This window comes from Rhinatrema bivittatum, chromosome 8 (assembly GCF_901001135.1).
Source record: "Rhinatrema bivittatum chromosome 8, aRhiBiv1.1, whole genome shotgun sequence".
NCBI classification, from domain to species: Eukaryota; Metazoa; Chordata; class Amphibia; order Gymnophiona; family Rhinatrematidae; genus Rhinatrema; species Rhinatrema bivittatum.
Window position 1 is genome coordinate 156903439 of NC_042622.1, and position 17812 is coordinate 156921250.

Here is a 17812-nt window from a genome sequence, read left to right on the forward strand (position 1 = left end):
ACATCCACGAAATCACAATAGTGTAGAGGCATGAAATTGAGCGGCGTCGGAGCTCCGAGGGATTAAAACGATAGCTGAATATCCGAGAAGAAAGACCAATAAGAGAAGAACCCCCTAAACAAACCACAGGATACCTCATTTCATAGAAGAAACAATTCAACAGGAAATATGTCTTCCAAGACCTTCCACAAACTCTAATTTACACGATATATGCTGTAATCCTGTCAAAGAAAATGGATTAAACAATAAAACCAAGCCTACCCTAAGACAAAGAAATAATGAGGATCGAACGAAAAATGACACAAAAAATCATAATAAACAAAACAATGAAAATAAAATGTTACACACTGGATCAAAAGAAAAGAACATCAAAACGTTTTTAATGTTCTCTATAATGCTACTTAATGCGCGATCAATATAAAAAAAAAAAAATCCCTTTCATCAGTGACCTAATTGAAGACAGTCTACCAACGATCTTCAGCATTACTTAAACTTGGCAAAATGAAAATGTGCTTATAAACCAAATCTCTAACCCTAAATACAATCTTTTCCACATACCAAGACAAAAAAGAAAAGATGGAGGCCTCAATCATTTGTAATAAAGAACTTAAATTAGCACTAAAAAAAATTGAAATTCAACCTCCCTACGAAGTCGCCATCCTAAAATCAAAACAAATCAACACAGGGCCCACCGGGCTTGCTCCATAAAGACTGTTTGCCAAAATATTCCCAACTTCAGAATCTACAATAGTCCTAGGTGACTTCAATCTACAAAACACCTAGGTCCACTGCCTGCAATATGTTCCTTAAAGCAATGGAAGCCGTAGGATGGGCACAGCACATCACCGAAGCAACCCATAAAGCTGGTCATACCCTAGATCTAATATTCGTAAATGCAAATAACTGCCAAATTAATACTAAACATATGATAATACCTTGGTCAGATCACCAATTAATAAAAGCAGACTTATCCTTCAAGAATCAAACTAAACAACTAGGAATAAAAACACCTTCACATATAGAAAGAGAATTAAAAAATTAGATACTATTAAGCGCCCTAGAAAACAAGATGAGAGACCTTGATATAACCAACTGCAACAAAGGCTTCGACTCATGGGATAGAACAATAAACAAAATTGCAGAAGAGCACAGCCCAATACAGATAAAAACAATCAACAAGGAACAAGATACAAATAAGAAGAATAACCCCTGGTATAACAAAAAGCTATGAAAAGCAAAGCAAAATCTAAGAAAACAAGAAAAATATTGGAGAAAGCACCCAACTGATGAATCTTATAAAAAAAAAAAACATACAAAGCCTACCTATCCCAATATCGTACCCTTACCAATGCAAAAAAAGAATACTATGCAAAACAAATCCATGGGGTTTTAATCTATTTGAAACAGTGAAAAATCTAATAAATGATCCATCATCAAATAAACCAAAGAAAACTAATCTCTCTAAAAAAAAAAAAAAAAAAATTGCAATGAATACGCAGCTGCCTTACAAAAGAAAACAAATAAACTGAAAAAACAACTCGACTTTAAATTACAAACATAAACCAACTGTTGATACAATAAATTCTACAGAAGAAACAAACAAAAAAATGTGGACTTCTTTGGAAATAATATCCAAATTGGAGATAAATAGAATAATCAATAAATTAAAACCCTCCATGCATCCAAATGACCTGATACCTGCCAGTTCCCTAAAACAAAATAACCAAATAATTACACCACCAATCACAAACCTAATCAACCAGTCTCTAACAGAAGGCCAGGTACCAAAAGGACTAAAACAAGCAATCATAAAACCAACATTAAAAAATAAAGACGGGATAGTTGATGCCTGGGATAATTATAAACCGATATCAAATCTATTGTTCCTGGCAAAAATACTCAAAAATACAGTTCTCAACCAACTAGAGAACCATTTAGGAGATCATGAAATCCTTTACCTAAATCAATTTGGTTTCAGAAAAAAACATTCAACAGAGACCCTGCTATTATCACTAATGGATCCAATGCTGCGAGGATTTGACTCTGGAAAATCATACTGCCTTGTCCTCATAGATCTCACAGCAGCATTTGACACACAGATCATAAACTACTATGCTGACAGTTTAAAAAAAAATCAAAATTGATGGAACAGTATTAAAATGGTTCAGATCCATTCTAGATGAGAGAACATACCAAGTAAAATTCAATGATCAGATATATGACATCTTTCAATATAACACTGGAGTCCCTCAAGGATCAGCTCTATCTGCTACGCTATTCAACATCTACATACTACCATTATGTAAAGTACTCATAGACCTTGGTCTAAACTTCTTGATCTACACAGATGGTTTACAATTTTATTTTCCACTAACAAACTCAACAGAAAACACAGCATCATTAATCGCAAAATATATGACAATGATAAATGAAAAACTATTCCAACTTAAACTAACACTAAATACCAAAAAAACAGAAATCAAATGGCTAAACCGAAACCCCCCCAAAAACGCTTCCACCCACTATAGACCTAGGACATTGCCAAATTAATCCATTCACGCAAGTGAGAGACCTAGGAGTACAACTAGATGAAAGTATATCAATGAAAGGATATATCAGTAAATTGATCAAATCCGGCTCTAGCAAGCTGCGGATACAAAGCCGCCTAAAACCTTTACTAACTACTACAGACTTCAGAACTGTTCTACAAACACTAATATTTTCAAACTTTGATTATTGCAACTCTTTACTCCTTGTTCTTCCTGCTTATTACATAAAACCACTAAAACTTCAGCAAAATGCAGTCGCAAGACTGTTATCCAGGAAATACAATCACATTACTCCTACATTGAAAGCACCACACTGACTACCAATTCAATCTAGAATCCAATATAAAACATTAACAATCATATTCAATATCATTAACCTAAATAATAATGATCTGCTTGGAATACCATTTAAACAAAACAAACCCCAACGAACATTGAGTTCACAAAATAAAGGTCCTCTCTCGATCCCTAGGGTACTGTTAGGATGGATGGACCCTTGGCCCGAGGTGGGGTTAACACTAACTTGAGGGGTTGGTCCCCACTGTTGGGAGGCAAGGCTGATCGGGAACAGAGGCAAACAGGAGTTTCGCCAGTATTGGCTCTCGTTCCCCGCAGGTTGAGCCCTTGGGTGCCGGAGCCAGCTGGTCTTAGGCACACTTTTGTGTGGCTGGTCCCGGAGAGAGTAGGCGGCTGGAGGCAGAGAGTGTCAGTAAGGTTAGGTATAGTTCAAGACCGAGATACTCTCGGAGGGAGAGAAGGCCTCAAGGAGTGACAGGCCACTGCAGTTCCAAGGATAATGGAGCAGGACCATATGGGAGTGACCCTGAAGAGAGGAGGTGCAGGAGTAGAGGCTTGTGCTCTGATAGGCTGAAGCAGGGCTAGAGCGGAGGATCCGCTGTAGTAGGTATGAGTAGAGAAGTAATGCAGAGGAACTGCCTGAGACACGGCAGCGCAATAGCAGGGCCTTGCAATGTAGAACGCTAAGAGGTGCCCCAAGGAGTGGGGACACAGAGACACAGTCCAGTAATGTTGCAGCGCTGAGCTAGGTCTTGATGAGTGAAAGCACTGAAACTGGATCTCTGATGTAGAAGTGCTGTGCCAGGCCCCGAGGAGCGGGAAGTGCGGAGACAGAGTCCCAGGTGTGGTAGTGCTGAGCCGGGCCCCGAGGAGCGGGAAGCACAGAGACAGGATACTGACGTGAGGCACGGGAATCCATAGAGCAGGAACAGCAGGTCCGAAGTACTGGAGCATGCACCAGGAAGGAACCAAGGAACAAGTCGGTTAGTGGTGGCTGGAGGCGGTCCTTAAATATCCCAGGCCCGTGATGTCATCAGCCAAGGATGAGCCTGCAGTTCCCGCCATTGGTCCTTTAAAGGGAGGACAGATGGTGCACGTGTGCACCTAAGGAGGCCCAGGGTCGGAATGCTGGTCAGCGGCATCCCAGCCGCCATGTGGAGCACAAGGAGCCAGGAGTAACGCGGTGGCAGCGGTTGGCCACCGCCGCGAGTGTACCAGGAGTGGACAGCCAAGCATGACATGAAGTGAATTGAGCCGGCTGCAGCCGGCCGCAGCTGGCAGTCATAACAATTACAAACCTCCCACCTGTCTCAAACAAGAGAAAGGGCAATATCTATAGCAGGTCCTGAACTCTGGAACACCATACTGGAAGAATTAAGAACCATGACTGACAAGAAGAAATTCAAACCAGACCTGAAAACATGGCTGTTCCAAAATGCATACAACTCAACACAAACTGATTGAATGATTACTTTCTCACCCTAACTCTTTTCTCATTTTCACCCTTATACTTCCTTCTCTCCCCCAATACCCTCCCAAGCTACCACCCGAATATTCTACCCATTGCCCGGTAACTAATAATGGTGTATGTTGGTGTACTCAGTGTTCTCAAATATTTATGAATGTTAATGTCATGAACCATGGTAAACTAATGATTTTCACTTGGAACGACGGTATACAAGACCTCTAAATAAATAAAAAATCTTCCTTAGGGGGACAGTCTCTGGCAAAATTCCCCATTCCTCCACAGCTGAAACATGGCGATCTGGCTGAGGTTTGAGGTTCTGGGGAAAAGTCCTGCCAAAGCTGTGCTACTGATTGTCGTGGTTTCTGGCTCTTAGGACTCTGCCATCCTCTACCCTAGTCAAGTGGCTTCTCTGGAGACCGTGGCGACTCTAGCATGATCTGGGCCTGGTAATAGGCCTCCACTACTTCCAGCACCTTGTCAAGCATAAGGTTTGGGTGCCAGCAGACCCACTGCCGCATAGGCCGTTCTAGGCTTTCTAGGAACTGTTCCAGCAGAACCGCTTCGGCTACCTTCACCCCAGTCTTTCCTTCCAGGCACAGCCCCTTCCAAATAACATCTTTGAGGCCTGTGGAATAGGCTCCTTGGGTTTTCCCCAGCTTGCAAAACTCCCCCCTGAAATTGTTGTCTGTAGGCCTTGACTTCTTGGTATGTGGCCTTCCCTTCCAGATTCACTGTTTGGAAGGCCTCTTCACTACACCAGGTGAGTAGATTGCATAGAGAGGTAGTCCATCTATCTTCTGGCCAGCCGGTCAGTTGAGCTGTACATTCAAAGTTTTTCAGGAAACAGGGTCTTTTCATGGGGTCACCTTATGTAGGACCAGTGACAAGGAAAGAGGCATGGTCACAGCGGACTGTATGGCCTGTGCCACCTAAGTTAGCACTATGTTTTGATGCATCTTCTTGCAGCATTTGCTGCTAGACAATTTGAGTTAGTAGGGCATTCTGCAACTGCTGCTGCCCTGAAGCAAGAATATGGATTACATGCTCCATCTTCCCTTCTTCCATACTGTATATCTCTCCAGGGCTAGGAAAGGGTGAAAAGCAAAAACACCTGCTGGCTTGTCTGGCCCTTGCTTAGTTCTTGAACCCTGACTTCACAGGCGAGGCTAGCCCCCTTTCCCTATTGTAACTTGGGCTGGGTAAGTGGAAGAGTGAGGCTGCAGCTTTATAGGCTTCTGTCTGTGCTAACTTTGCAAAGTTAATAATAAACAAAGTAAAACGTAACTGGTCTAGGCGTACTCTGTCTTCCTGCCTGCTCTCCAGGGCCTATCTAACCCTTCTGGGCCCTGTCTTCTTATGCTAGGCTTATGCTAGGCTTCTTATGAAGGGTCCTCCCTAGGCCCAGATTCCCTTACAGGACTGATCCTTAAGGAGGACCAGGCTAGATAACTGTGGCTTAAGGTGGGATAAGTATTTATCTGGCTAATCTTGGGGGCGAGTAATGGGTGGATTGGAGTGGGGCTAAGTTAAGTTTAATCGGATAAGTTAACCGGATAAATTAGACCTACCGTAGAGCAGGTCTAACTTATCCAAATATGATTTATCCAGCTAAATAGTGTCGAATACGGGGATATTCAGTAGCATGGCTGTGCTGCTGAATATCCCATGTAAGTTAGTCAGATAAGTCTTATTTGGCTAACTTACATAGCCAGATAACTCTCAGTATGTCTTAAGGAGAGATTCTCTCTTCAGTAAATGAGAAGCTTAAAGGAGATGCTGTTTCATTAATAAATTTGCCATCTGATATGTGGCTATTCTAGTTTGTTTAAAATTAGATTAGAATAAACTGCAGACTTAGATGACGTTAACAAGAAGTCTTGCCAAAAGGTCTTAGGCAGGGTGCACTTTCAGGCATGGGGAGTTGTTCAGTAATTAATGTACATATTAATATGGATATATATCATAAGTCTGTCAGGGAAGGTTCTTATGATTTTTTTTCTGCTCTCCTTATCTGAATTCACACATGATGTAGCACTGTGCTCTGTACAGCCATTAAATTGGTGGTTCTGATTTATAATGTGGGTTTTGTCTTGTTTGGGCTGCAGCTATGAAAACCTGTTGCACATGGGCACACAGATCGCCTCAGGAATGAGGTACTTGGCCTCTCTGAACTTTGTGCATCGAGACTTGGCCACCCGCAACTGCCTGGTGGGGAATAACTTCACAATCAAGATAGCAGATTTTGGCATGAGTCGGAATTTGTATAGTGGGGATTACTACCGGATCCAGGGCCGAGCTGTGCTCCCTATTCGCTGGATGGCCTGGGAGAGTATCCTGCTGGTAAGTGCTGCTCAGGCGAATGGACAGTTCAGGAAAAACACAAATGCATCTTGGTATGTAATCCTGTCCTCAGGAGTCAGAGGCAGCCCTTTTCAGTGTTATTTGTTTCCTTCTAGTAGCTTTATATGAAACAATTGTGCACAAACAACTTGTTTATGTTTTAATAACAGAACATGCTTCTCCACCTGACCCCCTTTTCTGCCCAACAGACAGCTGGTGTTACAGCCACTGATGTGTGACATGTGGCATATAGACAAAGAGAGACCAACTAGTGGTACTATAATATTTGTTATAACTTTGCTATGTAAACAAAGCACACAATTTGAATTTACAGGAAGCCAGCTCCACACCTGTCTTTCCATACCTAGCTTCCAAAATGATCAGGAGTTATTTCTCACCCAAGCCAGTTTGTTCTCCACTTTGGCCAGAAGCGAAGGAAACAGGAATGCCTATGTCCAGTCAAGAGTTGGTTGCTATCACTGCTCTTGCACTGTGTTGTTTTCATACACATTATTGTAGCCCTTTGTTTCACAGAGTGCGCTGTGTGCCAAGCCATAGTTTTTCTCTTATCTTTCCAATTAAGAGCACAGATTATTTGATCCATGCTTGGCTGAGCTGTTTTAGTTGATAGTTACCTCTGGCAAAAAAACCCCAAACAAACCAGGGAGCGATGTCTTCTGCAAGCATAAGGGGGAGACCAGCTTTCTTGCCTGAGAATACACAGTCATTGAGTTAGTCTCGCAGCTTGTTAGCATGTTGAAGGAAGAATCTGTTTGTACGTGATGGTTAAATCTCCATGTTCCATGCCAAATGCATATTTTCTTCTCTTCTGTGGGAAAGTGTAACTATGTTCATGATGTCATCCAGAAGTCTTTTCTGCATATTGGCAAAAAGCAAGGGGATAGGTTGACCATCCTTAACCTAACTCACTAGGCCTCACTGACTGATGCTAAGCTAATTCTCATGTCCACCCAATATTATACTAATTGTAGGTATCCATGAGAATTGACAGGATCTGGCATGTCCGAAGATAACTAATCAGTGCAGTGATGTCATAAGCAAAACTATCTATAAACATGGCATGCCCACTCTGTTGTAGATCTTAGAATCATCCACAAAAAGACAAAGTTTTCCTTCTAGCCCCTCCGCAAAGTTGCTCACAAAGATAGTGAACAGAACCAGCCCCACAAATGATCCTTGTGTCATCCACTTAAACTGTTCTCTCTTCAGAGCAGGTTCCAGTTACCATTACACGCTGCCTCCTGTCAGTCAACCAGTTTGTAAGCCACTCCACTACCTTGGCATCTACACCTTAACTTTGAATTTTATTCACGAGCCTCCCATGTGGGACCCATATCAAAGCTTTGCTGAAATCCAAGTAAATCACATCAAGCGTTCTTCCTTGATCCAATTCTCTATTCACCAATCAAAAAAATAAGCAATCAGAGTTGTCTGACAGGACCTTCCCCTAGCGAATCCATGCTGCCTCGGGTCCAGCAACGCACCCGATTGTAGATAGTTCACCTACAGTACCTGAATGTAATCCGCTTTGAAATGCCGAAAAGTGGAATAGAAAACAGATAAATAAAAATAAAATCCTCTCCTTCAGCAGAGTCTCCATTAATTTTCCCATCACCGAGGTGAAGCTAGTTTACAGCTTCCTCTCTGCTACCACTCTTGTGAAGTGGGACCACCAAAGCATTCCTCCAGTCACACAGCACCACTCCCGTTTTCAGGGATCTACTGAATAGGTCTTTCAGCGGACCCGCCAGTACATCTCTGCTCAAATGCTCACAGAGTGAGTACCCCCATCCCCAGCACTGCCAAGATCTTGCTTGCTGCCAACCCTTCCCCATCCTGCAGCTGCCCCTTCCTTCCTTTCCCATTCCCATCCTCTCTCAGCCCCCCCCCGCACTCTCCAGTAGAATCAGAGGTGTCACAGCCATCGGCTCCTCTCAGAACTCAGCCCACTTCTCCACCAGCCCCCACCATATTCCCATTGACTGTGCGCTACACACTCTGCTGTTTTTTTATGGCTCCCCGGGCTCTGCTCTGCTACCTACACCAGGAGAGGAGGGGCCAGAAGTGATCCATGCTGCTCCTTAGGCTTAAAAAAGAGAAAATTAAGCCCTGGTCGAGATTGGGGAGAACCATTGACCCAAAGCAGCACAGCTTCAGGTGGAATTCTGCTTTCCCACATGGAATCCGTACAGTCAAGGCTAGAGTAAAGGTATTAGGTACCCTAGGTGAAACTTACAGCCTTACACAACCCAAGCCCTTCCCGCCCCACTCACAATTAAACATTATGCATTTATAATAACAGATTTTACATGGAAAAGGACATGCAAAGTACAGCCTTCTGAATGAAAATACCTCTTAAAACAACATATACTGTATATTATATTTACATGCACTGCTGTGCTACTAACCAGAAAATCCCGCAAAAACAATAAAGATCCTAGGAAACCATATAATAATAATCCTATTGTAATGCATATTGGATATGGGCTTTGCCCTCAGGAAGACATGAGTAAAATGAATTACAATATAGTAAACGTATCATACCAAAACATTACTAACTGCCAGCACTCAAATAGTAACAACCCTACCTATGAAAAGGAAACACTGCAAATATTACATAAGGCCCTAAAACACCAATAGACCTCATATTAAGAGAACATAAGAATTGTCCATCAAACCCAGTTTCCCTGTACGTACCAGGTTAGCAGAGCCATGGAAAAGCTTTCTCCGTTCCCTAATGAGTCTCTGGATCTTCTTAAAATTCCTAAGGTGGACTCGGCAGTCACGGCTATTGCCAAACATACTACCATTCCTGTAACGGGAGGCACAGCTCTCAAGGACCTACAGGATAGGAAGCTGGAAATTTTGCTTAAGCGGATTTTTGAAGTGTCCACTTTGGGAGTGCGGGCTGTCATCTGTAGCAGCCTTATGCAGAGGGCTACTCTCCGTTGGGTTCAACAGATGCTTACGGCCCAGGACCTTCCTCCCGGGGAAGCTGAGCAGCGTACTGCATGGAATCTGCGGTGGCCTATACGGCAGATGCTTTGTATGATCTCCTCCGCACCTATGCCCGCAAGGCAGCTGCTATGGCTCCGTAACTGGTCAGCGGATGCCTCCTCTAAGGGCCTCATTTTCCAAGCAGTTTACCGCGTGTGATAAATTCGCACTAACAGCCATTAACGCGATTTGTGAATGCAAATTAGTAATTTGGTATTCAGGGGGTGGAGTTGGGGCAGAGCATATGTAAAGCAGGAACCAGTTTATTGTGTGTGGCAAAACAGCTGCTATCTACAACCCTTTGATTTGTGTTATGGAGTGTGCCTGTTGTGGAGAGAGAGAGAGAGAGAGAGAGAGAGAGAGAGAGAGAGAGAGAGAGAGAGAGAGAGAGACTGAGACTTCCTATAATGCCTATGCCCTAGACAAGTATTTGTATCCCTATGGGAGGGCCACCTAGTAACTCGAGGTGGGTATTAGGTATGAGCGTCGAGGGTTGGGGGCCACTTTCGCATTCCACATGAGACGTACGGAAAGAACAGTGGTCTCTAGTGAAGATTTGCTGGCCGTCGGAGTGAGGAAACTCACTCCAAGAGGAGATTTGGGCAACGTTCTCTCCACCTAGCTTGATGGACACTCTACCTGGGCAACAACAAGCTAGGTGGAGAGAATGTAGCCTAAATCTCCTCTTGGAGTGAGTTTCCTCACTCCGACGGCCAGCAAATCTTCACTAGAGACCACTGTTCTTTCCGTACGTCTCATGTGGAATGCGAAAGTGGCCCCCAACCCCCGACGCTCATACCTAATCCCCACCTCGAGTTACTAGGTGGCCCTCCCATAGGGATACAAATACTTGTCTAGGGCATAGGCATTATAGGAAGTCTCTCTCTCTCTCTCTCTCTCTCTCTCTCTCTCTCTCTCTCTCTCTCTCTCTCTCTCTCTCTCTCTCTCTCTCTCTCTCCACCACGATAAAACAACCAATGAATCATCACGATGTTTTCGCAATTTGCGACTCCAGTTCAAAACATCGCGTGCGGCAATGTTTCCCCACTGCACGGAAAATGCCTTATTTGCATAGGACACGCCCCCTCATGCATTACTGCTGTGATATTGGAAAATGAGGCCCTAAGTCTCAGCTGGGTTCCTTTCCGGGGCAAGCTTTTATTTGGAGACAAGCTCAAGCAGCTTATTAGGGCCTTGGAAGACAAGCCCAGACAGTTCGCTCACCCAGCACCTTTTGGGGCCGTTTTTGAGGGCAGCGCTGTTTCCGCTCCGGCAGGGGTTCTTCTTCCTATGTCCCCCGGCAGATGTCAACAAGGTCTCAAGCATGGGTGCATTCCTTTCGTGGCAGGCGGCCTCAGCGCACTGGAGCCTCTCATGCCTTCGCCAACAACAAAGCTCCCCAATGAAGGGGCACTGACCCATTCCTCAATCCCGGAGATCGGGGGTCGGCTCTCCCGGTTTCACGAGGAATGGGTCAAGATTACCTCAGACCAGTGGGTTCTAGATATTATAAATCACAGTTCAGGAAAAACACAAATGCGTCTTATTATGTAATCCTGTCCTTAGTTTTATAGGCCCAGTGCACAGGAGCCTGGCCTGGGGTCTGACGATTCAGGAACTCGGGCTGATGAGGAAGCTGATGCAGAATTCACTGATGCCCGAGCAGGCACTAGAGCTAGCACTGACGTCACCAGTGTGCAAACAATGACTGGAACTGAAAAAACAGCTGACATGGCGTTTACTAGTATGGAGACAGGAACTGGAACTGTAGCGAAAGCTGGTGCTGGCTTTACCGACTCCGCATCTCAAAAAAGATATAGTTGCGATGAAGAAGGTACAGAGAAGGGCAACCAAAATGATAAAGGGGATGGAACAGCTCCCCTATGAGGAAAGGTTGAAGAGGTTAGGGCTGTTAAGCTTGGAGAAGAGACAGCTGAGGGGGGATATGATAGAGGTCTTTAAGATCATGAGAGGTCTTGAACGGGTAGATGTAAATCGGTTATTTACACTTTCAAATAATAGAAGGACTAGGGGGCATTCCATGAAGATAGCAAGTAGCACATTTAAGACTAATCGGAGAAAATTCTTTTTCACTCAACACACAATAAAGCTCTGGAATTTGTTGCCAGAGGATGTGGTTAGTGCAGTTAGTGTAGCTGGGTTCAAAAAAGGTTTGGATAAGTTCTTGGAGGAGAAGTCCATTAATGGCTATTAATCAAATTTACTTAGGGAATGGCCACTGCTATTAATTGCATCAGTAGCATGGGATCTTCTTAGTGTTTGGGTAATTGCCAGGTTCTTGTGGCCTGGATTGGCCTCTGTTGGAAACAGGATGCTGGGCTTGATGGACCCTTGGTCTGAACCAGCATGGCAATTTCTTATGTTCTTATGACAGGGGCTGATGGAACAGCCTGACATGGAATCCTTGAATTTGTTGGTGTGACTTGGAGCAAAAGCATCACAGGAGCTGTCTTAGCATAAAGTGGAGCTGTGGCAGGAGCTGACTTGGCTTGTTATGACGCCAGCACTGGACTTGCTGGAATTGGCTTGAGCTGGAGAACCGACACGAGACTTGCTAAAGCTGGAGTGGCCTGGAGGTGGAGTCTTTGGCGCTGCAGCAGATGCAGCCTGGAGCAGAAATGAACTAATCGGGCAGGAGGAGTAGAGAGATAAGGGGAAGGAGGAGAAGATGAGGGATTCAGGGTAGATACGGAAAGGGAATGAGGGAAGGGAAGAGGAGTGGAATAGGGAGGATTGGGAGTTGGGGTAAGGAGGAGTGAAGATGTGTGTGAAAGATTAGGAGGAAAGAGGGAGGACTGGGGCTGAGGGTGAAGGAGAAAGAGGAAAGATTGGGATGGAGTGGAGTGAGAAGGAAGCCATATTCCCCCGCCCCATCACAACCCAATCCCCTCTTTCCCTTATCCCCTTTCCAAAGTCCCTTTGATCCCTTCCCTTTTTCACCTCCTCCTCTCCACCTGATCCCCTTATTCACCATAGTTCCTTTCCATCTCACAAACCCCTCACTCACACTGCTTCACTCCCCCCTACCTTCCCTTTATTCACTCTAGTTTCCCTCCCCCCTCCCAACAGACACACACACTGAAACCTCTTGCCATGCTTTTCTCTCCTGATTCCCATTCATTCTCTTACCTAACCGGTTCACTCCATCCTCTTCCCTTCCCCACCACCCACTGCGATCCCCGGTCAGTTCACTACCTCCTCCACAATCCCTTCACTCACCTGCTCCTGCAGTTAAACAGGTTCAAAGCATGATGCTTGGGCCAAGCAAAGGAGGAGGAGGACACGTCTGGATGCTTCAAGGCTGCCGTCGTCGTCGTCCTGTTTTTTGGCAGAATCTGGGGGACGGGTAGATTGTATCTTTCCACTGCCAACAGTGTTTCTCCAGCAGGGTGGGCAGGCGTAATGGGGAAAGAGGAGAAATATGCCGTATGCCTTCACCAATGCTTTTGTTTTTAGAAATTTCCTGTTCTCCTGTGGCAATTTGGCCAGGTTTGGCCAATTCCACAGGAAGGGCCAAATTTTGCACCTAATTGCAGGAGACTGAAGGTCCTGACCATAAGTGTCCCACACACATAAACACACTCACTGCTGCACCAGAGAATAGATACAGCATGGGCAGCAGCAGTGCAAGCTACACATCCACACCCACAGGACAGCAAGGGGAACACTATATCTCTTTCACACACGCGGTGCAACAAGGGCAGCAGTAGCACAAGCTTTCACACAGCATGGGCATCAGTGTGTGTCTCTCACATACCACCCCACCACAAGACAGGGGCAGCAATGTTTGTTTTATTTGTAGGGAAATTAACATACCTGGGAACTTTTGATTTCCTGTCACTCTGAGATTGTCACAGGGTAGCGGAGAAGAGGGGACAGTAGCAGCATGAACACACATTTTCTGTCTCACACATTAGCACGCTCATTGTTCACTCACATACACATACATGCTCGTTCTCATACATTCACTCCTCTTCCTCTTCCACAGACATACGTGCACTCACTCACACATGCACATTCATCCACACACACACATGCACACTCATTCACTTCTCTCCCTCTTACACATGCACACATGCACACTCATTCTCTCTTCTCACTTCGATCCCCATTTAGCCACAGGAGCTTCCTCTTTTCTCAGGTCCATGTGACAAATGCACCACGTGCTCCTCCTTCTGCAGCGTTGGACATGCGCTGTCCTTGTTTCATTTTCCGTTCGTGGCCCAATGCTGCTGCTCTTCCTCATCTGCAGTTTCTTGTTCACCATGGTGGGGGGAAGGGGGAACCTATGCTCCTGCTGCACGGCCCTCCTGCAGCATGGATGCTGACGCACCTCTTCCTTCGGGCCTGCGCTGCTCCAGCTGCTTTTTCTTCTGGGCTTTTTTCTTCTGACTTTCTGCAGCAGGACACCCGGAGTTTTCAAGGGTTATCCCAGATACCCAGCAATTCGTCCAGGATTCCAGAGTCTCTGGGCAAAATCCAGAGAGTTCCCAGGTTATGGGAATGAATCTACGATTCCTGAAGCCTCTTTTGTGCCTTTTTGCAAAGAAATAACTACTTGGGATGAAGTTTTTAATGCTTTTTGTGCATTGTCACCTGAAAGTTCCACTGGCTCATGGTTTGTTTCTTTTCACAGGGCAAATTCACCACCGCCAGTGATGTCTGGGCATTTGGGGTCACACTGTGGGAGATGTTCACCCTGTGCAAGGAGCAGCCATACAGCCTATTGTCTGATGAGCAGGTCATTGAGAATACAGGGGAATTCTTCCGGAACCAGGGGCGGCAGGTAATGGGTCTCCTGATTGCTATTTTCAGTGCCAGGGGAGGCAGGGAAAGGAGAGCTCCATGATGGCTTCCAGTGCCAGGACAGATGTGGAACAACCCAAGGGCTGCTTTTAGTACTTAAATTAATTTAACTGTTATCTTGTTATAATGTAAAAATAGGGCAGTTCTCGCCCTATTCAACCTGTTATCTGGAAACCGATGTGATATCTCGATCGAATGTCGGTATACAAAAGAAATAAATAAATAAATAAATAAAACAGTTTGCAGCTTTCGAGGCCTGGAAATGAATGGCTGTTCTAGGACTCCACTTGCTGCCTAGTAATGGTGCTCTCCAGACTCTGACTCTGGGCATTGCTGCTGTCCAGCAGTGGCAGTCTCTTAAGCAAGTACTTGTAGCCTGGATTGGCCACTGTTGGAGACAGGATGCTAGGCTTGATGGACCCTTGTCTGACCCAGTATGGCAATTTCTTATGTTCTTAAGCTCAATTGACTAATTTCTTGCTGAACTGTTTCCTCCTTGTCTGAAACCAATACCTTCTTTGTTATTTGTGTCCTGATGAATTTTAACTGAATTTTCACATTCTAGGAATACTAATTGTACATCTTACCTAGCTAGCAGGCACGGCCTTCCAGATAAGGAACAGGAACATCATAGTTGTCTCCCAGGCAAAGCATACATCTATCATGGGGATCCATGATAGATCTGATGCATTTGAACAGGAGGCACATATACAGAGGTATATGAGGTTGTGATTTAAATGTCTCTTTTTATGATTTTATGTTTTAGTATTGATTATTTGGGTTATTATGTATGTTGTTTTTTACTCCACACTGTATATGGAAGATGTGGAATATAAAATTTTTATCAATAAATTGAAACCTCTGTTTTTCTCTTTCTGGGACATCTGGAGAATACTTAATGAGGCAAAGTCAAAACACTTGATACTGAGCAAAAACCCCTACCAATGCCGCCTTGATACACAGATACCAGACTGACATAAAAAAAACCCCCCAGAAAACTTACAAAAACGGATTTAAAAAAAAACCTAATTAAGGAAACTAGGAGGAAGAAATACAACTGTGGGGTCCTGCGAGAAGCAACTCCTCTGAAATTGAGACTCACGCTGCAGCAACTGAGACAAAGAGAAACAAATTGAACCTGCAGGCTCCATAGAAAAGATGAGACTGAGGGGTCCCTCATAGGACACAGTGATATAGATTGGGTTGCACATACCTTGTGGGGCATGTCCAAAGCTTCTAGAAGCTTTGAAGAAAAATTCCCATGCCAGGTTTTATCTGATGATGTCACCCACGTGTGAGGACTGCCATCCTGTTTGCCCTTGGAGAAAAACCTGAATTCATAACTCTAAGCAGGCATGACATCGATGCAGGTAATTTACCACCAAAGTGGTGGAGAAAAGCACAAGTACACCAAAAACAGATATGTAATAGCAAGTGATCTGTGTGCATTTTGTTTTGGAAATTCAAAGAGAATTATTTGTCTTGAAAGGGTATTTAATAGATAGGTTAGAAGTTATACAATATACAGTCAAATTAATTATATATCAGTTCCCCAATATAGACTGTGTTTGCATGGAGTTGCATTGGAAGGGACAGAGCAAACAGAAGAAGGTAACTTTATACACACTGAAAAGGAAACGTAGAAATACTTAAAACCAGATCAAACGGGCTACAATCAGCAATAATCAGAGCATCCACATATCATATGATTCTGTATGCTCGCATTGAGAAACAGTAACTTCAATGAGCATGCACAGATGTGACAGATAAAATTTAAAAAAGAGGGGTCACGTGGTGCACTAAGTTTGAGAGGACATATTCCTGTTCTTCTCCGCGGACCCTCTCGCTTCACAATCTTTAGCTCTTTGAAAGCTGATTTTCAAGCTTACCTTATTCCTACTTGCTGATCAATCGCATGGAGTCAGTCAAAGTTTCTCCATGGCTATGACCTCAAAATTTCCAAGCAAGGAAAGAGATGAGCAAAAGGGAACAGACCTCAAAATGATGGAAGCTGTGACAGCAGCAACAGCATTGCAGCCCCCAGCCGACATCTGATGTGGCCCTTGCAGTGACTCAAGCACTGAAGATAAGTTTAATAAGCTCTTTACCTGTTGTGATTGGCAGCTCACGGGATGGTCTTGCAAGCAGTCATCCTCACTCCTATGCCGCCATCAGCTGGCTTCATTCTGCAGTAGACGCCACCTGCAACCGCTCTTCTTCAGCAGTAGGATGCCACCATTCCCGCCATGCCCAGCTGACCCTCCTAGGTGTGTGTGCGCCAACAACCACATCCTTAAAAGGCCCATGGTAGGAAATACAGCGGTGCTCAAGAATGACAACACTGGCAACAGCCGTATATAAGGGCTCTTCAGATCACTGCACCTTGCCTCAGCCATAGGTCTCCTAGCGTCCTTGTTCTCCCAGTGTGTGTTGCTACTCATGTGTCCTTGCCATTGTCCTTGTTCTCCTTGCCTTCATTTCCTACTTTTCTGTTCTCTGTTTGTCTGTTGTCTGTGTGTCCCTTGTCTGTTTCCCTTGGCTTGTTTCTCCGGTTTGACCTTGGCTTGTATTTTGGACCTTCCTTGACTGTTGTCTGGATATGACTCCTGCTTCGGATCTGACCTCATATCTCTGCTCTCCCGGCCTCAGCCTGTTCCTTATTGTGCTGTCTGCTGCCTGCCCAAACTCTGGCTCGTCTTCCGTCCTTGCTGATCACTGCCTGCCTCGACATTTGTCTGCCTGGACTATGTCTTTGGATTGCCCTAGGGACCCCCCTAAGTTCTGCCAGACCATGGAACACAAGGGCTCAACCTGTGGGGAATGGGGCTAGTATAGGCAAAGTTCCAGTCCATCCTGCCACAGGGCCTCTCTGCCAACTGACGGGGTAGGTGTGCCAATCACTTCTCAGTGCCAAGGGTCCACATTTCCGATAGGCTTTACATCTCTGAAATGGAAGATATCAAAACTAAGTTTACCACCCTCCAACAACAATTTGGGGAAGAACAATCTCATATTTCTGAATTGAAGGACAGAGTGCAAACCTTGGAAACAGCTCTCACTGACTACCAAGCTTCCAATAAAAGCATACTGGATAAAGTCGATGATTTTGAAAAATCATTCCAGAAGAAACAATATTTGGCTGGTGGGTGTGCCAGAGTCAATTTTAGGCAGAAAATTGATGCCATTTTTAGAGTCATGGCACACATGGGCTGCTAAGAGTGGAACGAGCACATTGTCTGGGGCAAATGAGACAAAACAATTCAGTGCCTAGAGTGGTAATTTTGAAATACTAAATTTTGTCTACAATATTAAA

The 17812-nt window shown here is 44.6% G+C and overlaps 1 protein-coding gene across 3 annotated transcripts in view; it reads left to right on the forward strand.

Annotated features, from left to right (window-relative positions):
* LOC115096694 (discoidin domain-containing receptor 2-like) overlaps positions 1 to 17812 on the forward strand; it is a 262959-nt gene that overhangs the window by 235363 nt on the left and 9784 nt on the right. For all 3 annotated transcript variants that reach the window (XM_029611691.1, XM_029611692.1, XM_029611693.1), the window contains exons 15-16: positions 6420 to 6654; positions 14330 to 14479. In XM_029611691.1, the coding sequence (XP_029467551.1) occupies positions 6420 to 6654; positions 14330 to 14479 (385 nt within the window). The remainder of the gene's footprint in view (positions 1 to 6419; positions 6655 to 14329; positions 14480 to 17812) is intronic.